The sequence below is a fragment of the Salvelinus fontinalis genome, chromosome 40 (genome assembly GCF_029448725.1).
Source record: "Salvelinus fontinalis isolate EN_2023a chromosome 40, ASM2944872v1, whole genome shotgun sequence".
NCBI lineage: Eukaryota > Metazoa > Chordata > Actinopteri > Salmoniformes > Salmonidae > Salvelinus > Salvelinus fontinalis.
This window is the reverse complement of record NC_074704.1, coordinates 1,536,185-1,547,398: the sequence shown is the minus strand read 5'-3', so window position 1 is coordinate 1,547,398 and position 11,214 is coordinate 1,536,185. Positions and strand designations below refer to the sequence as shown.

The 11,214-nt window shown below is 44.1% G+C and overlaps 1 protein-coding gene across 1 annotated transcript in view; it reads left to right on the top strand.

Moving 5' to 3' along the window:
* LOC129839193 (adhesion G protein-coupled receptor L1-like) overlaps window positions 1-11,214 on the top strand; it is a 25,576-nt gene that overhangs the window by 396 nt on the left and 13,966 nt on the right. The window contains exons 2-6 of the mRNA XM_055906501.1: window positions 1,611-1,787; window positions 3,778-3,963; window positions 7,959-7,997; window positions 9,079-9,259; window positions 9,481-9,603. Coding sequence (XP_055762476.1) covers window positions 1,611-1,787; window positions 3,778-3,963; window positions 7,959-7,997; window positions 9,079-9,259; window positions 9,481-9,603 — 706 coding nt within the window. The remainder of the gene's footprint in view (window positions 1-1,610; window positions 1,788-3,777; window positions 3,964-7,958; window positions 7,998-9,078; window positions 9,260-9,480; window positions 9,604-11,214) is intronic.

Here is an 11,214-nt window from a genome sequence, read left to right as displayed (position 1 = left end):
AACCAAGGAGGGCCTACAGCAGCACCTAGATCTTCTGCACAGATTCTGTCAGACCTGGGCCCTGACAGTAAATCTCAGTAAGACCAAAATAATGGTGTTCCAAAAAAGGTCCAGTCGCCAGGACCACAAATTCCATCTAGACACCGTTGCCCTAGAGCACACAAAAAACTATACATACCTCGGCCTAAACATCAGCACCACAGGTAACTTCCACAAAGCTGTGAACGATCTGAGAGACAAGGCAAGAAGGGCATTCTATGCCATCAAAAGGAACATAAATTTCAACATACCAATTAGGATCTGGCTAAAAATACTTGAATCAGTCATAGAGCCCATTGCCCTTTATGGTTGTGAGGTCTGGGGTCCGCTCACCAACCAAGATTTCACAAAATGGGGCAAACACCAAATTGAGACTCTGCATGCAGAATTCTGCAAAAATATCCTCCGTGTACAACGTAGAACACCAAATAATGCATGCAGAGCAGAATTAGGCCGATACCCACTAATTATCAAAATCCAGAAAAGAGCCATTAAATTCTACAACCACCTAAAAGGAAGCGATTCCCAAACCTTCCACAACAAAGCCATCACCTACAGAGAGATGAACCTGGAGAAGAGTCCCCTAAGCAAGCTGGTCCTAGGGCTCTGTTCACAAACACAAACACACCCCACAGAGCCCCAGGACAGCAACACAATTAGACCCAACCAAATCATGAGAAAACAAAAAAATAATTACTTGACACATTGGAAAGAATTAACAAAAAAACAGAACAAACTAGAATGCTATTTGGCCCTAAACAGAGAGTACACAGTGGCAGAATACCTGACCACTGTGACTGACCCAAACTTAAGGAAAGCTTTGACTATGTACAGACTCAGTGAGCATAGCCTTGCTATTGAGAAAGGCCGCCGTAGGCAGACATGGCTCTCAAGAGAAGACAGGCTATGTGCACACTGCCCACAAAATGAGGTGGAAACCGAGCTGCACTTCCTAACCTCCTGCCCAATGTATGACCATATTAGAGACACATATTTCCCTCAGATCACACAGATCCACAAAGAATTCGAAAACAAATCCAATTTTGATAAACTCCCATATCTACTGGGTGAAATTCCACAGTGTGCATCACAGCAGCAAGATTTGTGACCTGTTGCAACAAGAAAAGGGCAACCAGTGAAAAACAAACACCATTGTAAATACAACCCATATTTATGCTTACTTATTTTAACTTGTGTGTTTTAACCACTTGTACATTGTTACAACACTGTATATATTTAATATGACACTTGTAATGTCTTTATTGTTTTGAAACTTCTGTATGTGTAATGTTTACTGTTAATTCGTTTTGTTTGTTTCACTTTTGTATATTATCTACCTCACTTGCTTTGGCAATGTTAACACATGTTTCCCATGCCAATAAAGCCCCTTGAATTGAATTGAATTGAGAGAGAGAGAGAGAGAGAGAGAGAGAGATAGACAGAGAGACAGAGAGAGGGGGGGGGGTGATACTGTAGAGAGAGAGAGAGAGAGAGAGAGTGAGAGAGAGACAGAGAGATAGAGAGAGGGGGGGGTGATACTGTAGAGTGAGAGCATGCTGAATGCTAATTAGGTTTTGATATCTGTCTCTCTCTCTTCCTCCACCCCTCCCTCCATCCCTCCTCCCCCGCTCTCTCCCCCACCAGGTATAGCATCGTACCAGTGTGTGTTGTCCCCGGTAACCTGGAGCTCCAGAGGGCCTGACCTCAGTAACTGTACTTCCCCCTGGGTCAGTCAGATAGCACAGAAGGTCAGTCACACACACAAACACCAGGAGAGAAGGTCAGTCACACACACATACACGGAGGGAAGGTCAATAACACACACAAACACCAAGAGAGAAGGTCAGTCACACACACAAACACACAAAGGGAAGGTCAGTCACACACACAAACACCAGGAGAGAAAGTCAGTCACACACACAAACACAAGAGGGAAGGTCAGTCACACACACAAACACAAGAGGGAAGGTCAGTCACACACACAAACACACAGAGGGAAGGTCAGTCACACACACAAACACACAGAGGGAAGGTCAGACACACACACAAACACACAGAGGGAAGGTCTGGCACACACACAAACACGCTGAGGGAAGGTCAGTCACACACACAAACACACAGAGGGAAGGTCAGTCACACACACAAACACACAGAGGGAAGGTCAGTCACACACACAAACACACTGAGGGAAGGTCAGGAACACACACAAACACACAGAGGGAAGGTCAGTCACACACACAAACACACAGAGGGAAGGTCAGGCACACACACAAACACGCTGAGGGAAGGTCGGGAACACACACAAACACACAGAGGGAAGGTCAGTCACACACACAAACACACGGAGGGAAGGTCAGTCACACACACAAACACAAGGATGGAAGGTCAGGCACACACACAAACACGCTGAGGGAAGGTCGGGAACACACACAAACACACAGAGGGAAGGTCAGTCACACACACAAACAAAAGGGGGGAAGGTCAGTCACACAAACAAACACACAGAGGGAAGGTCAGTCACACACACAAACACAAGGATGGAAGGACCGTCACACACACAAACACAAGGGGGGAAGGTCAGTCACACAAACACACACACGTAGGGAAGGTCGGTCACACAAACACAAGGAGGGAAGGTCAGTCACACAAACACAATGGGGGAAGGTCACACACACACAAACACACACACACGTAGGGAAGGTCGGTCACACACACAAACACAATGAGGGAAGGTCTGTCACACAAACACAGGGAGGGAAGGTCAGTCACACACACAAAACCACGGAGGGAAGGTCAGCCATACAAACACAATGAGGGAAGGTCTGTCACACAAACACAGGGGGGGAAGGTCAGTCACACACGCAAACACAATGAGGGAAGGTCAGTCACACACACATATAAACACACAGCGGGAAGGTCAGTCACACACACACATAAACACACAGCGGGAAGGTCAGTCACACACACACACAAGGAGGGAAGGTCAGTCACACAAACACACAGAGGGAAGGTCAGTCACATAAACACCAGGAGGGAAGGACATGGACACACACACAAACACAAGGAGGGAAGGACATGGACACACACACAAACACAAGGAGGGAAGGTCAGTCACACACACGGATGGACACGTGCGCACACTCTTACTCAGGGACGCATGCATACTGTATGCACACACCCCCACATGTACAGACAGGCACGTAGAAGGACATGGACACACCCCCACATGTACAGACAGGCACGCAGAAGGACATGGACACACCCCCACATGTACAGACAGGCACGCAGAAGGACATGGACACACACCCCCATGTACAGACAGGCACGCAGAAGGACATGGACACACACCCCCATGTACAGACAGGCACGCAGAAGGACATGGACACACCCCCACATGTACAGACAGGCAGAAGGACATGGATGGAAACACCCCCATAGGCACACGACGACATACAGGTCATCAATGGACAGCACCACAGAACTTCAACATGACGATATGTTCCTCCCTCCTCCCCCGTTCCCCCACCCCTTCTACCCTCCTCCCCCATTCTCCCTCTGCCCTCCTCCCTTGTTCCCCCTCCCTCCCTCCTCCCCCGTTCCCCTCCCCTTCCACCCTCCTCCCCATTCTCCCTCTACCCCTCTGCCCTCCTCCCCCGTTCCCCCTCCCCTTCTACCCTTCTCCCCCGTTCCCCCTCTGCCCTCCTCCCTTGTTCCCCTCCCTCCCCTCCTCCCTTCTAGATAAAGAGTGGGGAGAATGCAGCTAACATCGCTGGTGAGTTAGTAAACTTGACGAAGGGGCGGGTCTACGCCGGTGATGTCAGCATGTCAGTCAAACTTCTAGAGCAGCTATTGGACATCCTGGATTCTCAGCTTCAGGCCCTACGACCAGCCAACAAGGAGTCTGCTGCACGCAACTACAACAAGGTACACACACACACACTACAACAAGGTACACACACACACATTACAACAAGGCACACACACACACATTACAACAAGGTACACACACACACACTACAACAAGGTACACACACATTACAACAAGGTACACACACACTACAACAAGGTACACACACACATTACAACAAGGTACACACACATTACAACAAGGTACACACACACACTACAACAAGGTACACACACACATTACAACAAGGTACACACACACATTACAAGGTACACACACATTACAACAAGGTACACACACACATTACAACAAGGTACACACACACACATTACAACAAGGTACACACACACTACAACAAGGTACACACACATTACAACAAGGTACACACACATTACAACAAGGTACACACACACTACAACAAGGTACACACACACATTACAACAAGGTACACACACATTACAACAAGGTACACACACACACTACAACAAGGTACACACACACATTACAACAAGGTACACACACATTACAACAAGGTACACACACACATTACAACAAGGTACACACACACATTACAAGGTACACACACATTACAACAAGGTACACACACACATTACAACAAGGTACACACACACACATTACAACAAGGTACACACACACTACAACAAGGTACACACACATTACAACAAGGTACACACACACTACAACAAGGTACACACACACACTACAACAAGGTACACACACACACTACAACAAGGTACACACACACACTACAACAAGGTACACACACACACTACAACAAGGTACACACACACTACAACAAGGTACACACACACACATTACAACAAGGTACACACACACACATTACAACAAGGTGCACACACACACTACAACAAGGTACACAAACACACACTACAACAAGGTACAGACACACTACAACAAGGTACACACACACACACTACAACAAGGTACACACACACACACTACAACAAGGTACACACACACACACACATTACAACAAGGTACACACACATTACAACAAGGTACACACACACATTACAACAAGGTACACACACACATTACAACAAGGTACACACACACATTACAACAAGGTACACACACACATTACAACAAGGTACACACACACATTACAACAAGGTACACACACACATTACAACAAGGTACACACACACATTACAACAAGGTACACACACATTACAACAAGGTACACACACATTACAACAAGGTACACACACACACATTACAACAAGGTACACACACATTACAACAAGGTACACACACACACATTACAACAAGGTACACACACACACTACAACAAGGTACACACACACTACAACAAGGTACACACACACACACTACAACAAGGTACACACACATTACAACAAGGTACACACACACACATTACAACAAGGTACACACACATTACAACAAGGTACACACACACACATTACAACAAGGTACACACACACACTACAACAAGGTACACACACACTACAACAAGGTACACACACACACACTACAACAAGGTACACACACACACACACTACAACAAGGTACACACACATTACAACAAGGTACACACACATTACAACAAGGTACACACACACACACACATTACAATAAGGTACACACACACACACATTACAATAAGGTACACACACACACACATTACAATAAGGTACACACACACACACATTACAATAAGGTACACACACACACACACACACACACATTACAACAAGGTACACACACACATACATTACAACAAGGTACACACAGACACACACACATTACAACGAGGTACACACACACATTACAACAAGGTACACACACACATTACAACAAGGTACACACACACACACACACACACACATTACAACAAGGTACACACACACACACACACACATTACAACAAGGTACACACACACACACACATTACAACAAGGTACACACACATTACAACAAGGTACACACACACACATTACAACAAGGTACACACACACACATTACAACAAGGTACACACACACACATTACAACAAGGTACACACACATTACAACAAGGTACACACACACACATTACAACAAGGTACACACACACACTACAACAAGGTACACACACACACTACAACAAGGTACACACACACACACTACAACAAGGTACACACACATTACAACAAGGTACACACACATTACAACAAGGTACACACACACACACACATTACAATAAGGTACACACACACACACATTACAATAAGGTACACACACACACACATTACAATAAGGTACACACACACACATTACAATAAGGTACACACACACACACACACACACACATTACAACAAGGTACACACACACATACATTACAACAAGGTACACACAGACACACACACATTACAACGAGGTACACACACACATTACAACAAGGTACACACACACATTACAACAAGGTACACACACACACACACATTACAACAAGGTACATACACACACACACACACACACACACACACACATTACAACAAGGTACACACACACACACACACATTACAACGAGGTACACACACACAAACAAAACACAATACAACAAGGTACACACACACACTACATCAAGGTACACACTCACACTACAAGGTACACACACACACACACATATGCACTCACACTACAAGGTACACACAATACAAGGTACACACACACACACACACACACACACACACACACACACACACACACACACACACACTCATACTGCAAGGTACACACACTACAAGGTACACACACAGACATACACACTCACACTACAAGGTACACACACTACAAGGTACACACACACACACACATACTACAATGTACACACACTACAAGGTACACACACATACTACATGGTACACACACTATAAGGTACACACACATACGACAAGGTACACACACTACAAGGTACACACAAACACACTCACACTACAAGGTACCCACACACTACAAGGTACACACACACACACACACACACACACATACGCACTCACACTACAAGGTACACACACTACAAGGTACACACATATGCACTCACACTACAAGGTACACACACTACAAGGTACGCACACACACATACGCACTCACACTACAAGGTACACACACACAAACACACTAAAAGGTACACACACACATACGCACTCACACTACAAGGTACCCACACACTACAAGGTACACACACACATACCACTGCTGGCTTGCTTCTGAAGCTAAGCAGGGTTGGTCCTGGTCAGTCCCTGGATGGGAGACCAGATGCTGCTGGAAGTGGTGTTGGAGGGCCAGTAGAAGGCACTCTTTCCTCTGGTCTAAAAAATATCCCAATGCCCCAGGGCAGTGATTGGGGACACTGCCCTGTGTAGGGTGCTGTCTTTCGGATGGGACGTTAAACGGGTGTCCTGACTCTCTGAGGTCATTAAAGATCCCATGGCACTTATCGTAAGAGTAGGGGTGTTAACCCCGGTGTCCTGGCTAAATTCCCAATCTGGCCCTCAAACCATCATGGTCACCTAATAATCCCCAGTTTACAATTGGCTCATTCATCCACCTCCTCTCCCCTGTAACTATTCCCCAGGTCGTTGCTGCAAATGAGAACGTGTTCTCAGTCAACTTACCTGGTAAAATAACGGTACAATAAAAAATAAAATAAAAAATAAACATATGCACTCACACTACAAGGTACTCACACACACATTCATACTACAAGGTACACACACTACAAGGTACACACACATGCTACAAGGTACACACACTACCAGGTACACACACACACATTCACACTCACACTACAAGATACACACACTACAACACACAAACACACTACAACAAGGTACACACACACACAGACTGTTGTAAGTATTTCACGGTTAGGTCTACACCTGTTGTCTTTGAGTGCATGTGACAAATAACATTTGATTTGATTTGTAGTAATTGTGTAACGTAAAGTGTGTTCCTGTCTACTTTAGTTGCAGAAGAGGGAACGCACCTGTAGAGCTTATGTCCAGGTAAACCACAACGCTCTACATATAGTATAAATTTACTATATTTACTATAGTATATTTAGTATGTCCAGGTAAACCACAACGCTCTACATATAGCATATATTTACTATATTTACTATAGTATATTTAGTATGTCCAGGTAAACCACAACGCTCTCATATAGTATATATTTACTATATTTACTATAGTATATTTAGTATGTCCAGGTAAACCACAACTCTCTACATATAGTATATATTTACTATAGTATATTTAGTATGTCCAGGTAAACCACAACGCTCTACATATAGTATATATTTATTATATTTACTATAGCATATTTAGTATGTCCAGGTAAACCACAACTCTCTACATATAGTATATATTTACTATATTTACTATAGCATATTTAGTATAGTATATTTAGTATGTCCAGGTAAACCACAACTCTCTACATATAGTATGTATTTACTATATGCACTATAGTATATTTAGTATAGTATATTTAGTATTGTATAATTATATAGTATTTTTAGTATAGTATATTTAGCGTTGTATATTTAGTATTGTATATTTAGTATAGTATCTTTAGTATGGTATATTTTGTATAGTATATTTTGTATAGTATGCATAGTATAGTTAGTATCGTGTATTTAGTATTGCATATTTAGTATAGGATCTTTAGTATTGTATATTTAGTATAGTTTATTTAGTATAGTATATTTAGCATAGTATATTTAGCATAGTATATTTAGTACAGTATATTTAGTATTGTATTTTAGTATAGTATCTTTAGTATTGTATATTTAGTATTGTATATTTAGTATTGTATTTTAGTATAGTATATTTAGCATAGTATATTTAGTACAGTATATTTAGTATTGTATTTTTAGTATAGTATCTTTAGTATTGTATATTTAGTATTGTATATTTAGGGTATTATCTTTAGTGCAGTTTATTTAGTATTGTATATTTAGTATTGTATGTTTAGTATAGTATCTTTAGTATAGTATATTTAGCATAGTATATTTGGTGTAGCATATTTAGTATTGTATATTTAGCATAGTACATTTAGTAAGTATGTATATATTTGTGTCTCTGACAGGCGGTGGTTCAGGTAGTTGATAACCTGCTGGGCCCTGAAGCTCTAGTCTCCTGGGCTGATATGAGGACCCCTGACCAATCACGCTCTGCCTCGCTGCTATTGGACGCCATGGAGAAAGGAGCCTTTCTATTGGCTAACAACATCTACGAGGGGCGGTTCAGCGACAGAGCACCCAATGTCGGTAAGTTTGGCCTGTGTGTCTGTGTGTGTGTGTCTTAGCAATCTGTTCAGTTTGAAATGTAAAAACTTCCCTCTCTGTTTCTCTTTCACGTGCGTGCGTGCGTGCGTGCGTGCGTGCGTGCGTGCGTGTGTGCGTGTGTGTGTGTGTGTGTGTGTATATGTGTGCATGTCTCTGTGTGTGTGCGTGCGTGCGTGCGTGCGTGCGTGTGTGTGTGTGTGTAGATCTGGAGGTGTATGTATTGAACACAGAGGCAGACCTACAGGACCTGACGTTCCCTCACTCCTATGACAGTGACAGTGTTCTACAGCTCTCAACTGCTACTCTACAGCAGTACAGCAGCAATGGTCAGTCACACACACACACACACACACACACACGAACGCACAAAGACACACACACAGTCACACACACACGAACGCACAAAGACACACACACAGACATAAAACACACACAAACACGAACGCCGAAAACACACACACAGACACACACGCACGATATCTCTCCTCCTCTCTCCATCTCTAGGCCAGGTGTAGATAGTTCTCTCTCCTCCTCTCTCCATCTCTAGACCAGGTGTAGATAGTTCTCTCTCCTCCTCTCTCCATCTCTAGACCAGGTGTAGATAGTTCTCTCTCCTCCTCTCTCCATCTCTAGACCAGGTGTAGATAGTTCTCTCTCCTCCTCTCTTCATCTCTAGGCCAGGTGTAGATAGTTCTCTCTCCTCCTCTCTTCATCTCTAGACCAGGTGTAGATAGTTCTCTCTCCTTCTCTCTCCATCTCTAGACCAGGTGTAGATAGTTCTCTCTCCTCCTCTCTCCATCTCTAGACCAGGTGTAGATAGTTCTCTCTCCTCCTCTCTCCATCTCTAGACCAGGTGTAGATAGTTCTCTCTCCTCCTCTCTCCATCTCTAGGCCAGGTGTAGATAGTTCTCTCTCCTCCTCTCTCCATCTCTAGACCAGGTGTAGATAGTTCTCTCTCCTCCTCTCTCCATCTCTAGGCCAGGTGTAGATAGTTCTCTCTCCATCTCTAGACCAGGTGTAGATAGTTCTCTCTCCTCCTCTCTCCATCTCTAGACCAGGTGTAGATAGTTCTCTCTCCTCCTCTCTCCATCTCTAGGCCAGGTGTAGATAGTTCTCTCTCCATCTCTAGACCAGGTGTAGATAGTTCTCTCTCCTCCTCTCTTCATCTCTAGGCCAGGTGTAGATAGTTCTCTCTCCTCCTCTCTCCATCTCTAGACCAGGTGTAGATAGTTCTCTCTCCTTCTCTCTCCATCTCTAGGCCAGGTGTAGATAGTTCTCTCTCCTTCTCTCTCCATCTCTAGACCAGGTGTAGATAGTTCTCTCTCCTTCTCTCTCCATCTCTAGGCCAGGTGTAGATAGTTCTCTCTCCTTCTCTCTCCATCTCTAGACCAGGTGTAGATAGTTCTCTCTCCTTCTCTCTCCATCTCTAGACCAGGTGTAGATACCTCTCTCCTCCTCTCTCCATCTCTAGGCCAGGTGTAGATACCTCTCTCCTCCTCTCTCCATCTCTAGACCAGGTGTAGATAGTTCTCTCTCCTCCTCTCTCCATCTCTAGACCAGGTGTAGATAGTTCTCTCTCCTCCTCTCTCCATCTCTAGGCCAGGTGTAGATAGTTCTCTCTCCTTCTCTCTCCATCTCTAGACCAGGTGTAGATAGTTCTCTCTCCTCCTCTCTCCATCTCTAGACCAGGTGTAGATAGTTCTCTCTCCTCCTCTCTCCATCTCTAGACCAGGTGTAGATAGTTCTCTCTCCTTCTCTCTCCATCTCTAGACCAGGTGTAGATAGTTCTCTCTCCTTCTCTCTCCATCTCTAGACCAGGTGTAGATAGTTCTCTCTCCTCCTCTCTCCATCTCTAGGCCAGGTGTAGATAGTTCTCTCTCCTCCTCTCTCCATCTCTAGGCCAGGTGTAGATAGTTCTCTCTCCTTCTCTCTCCATC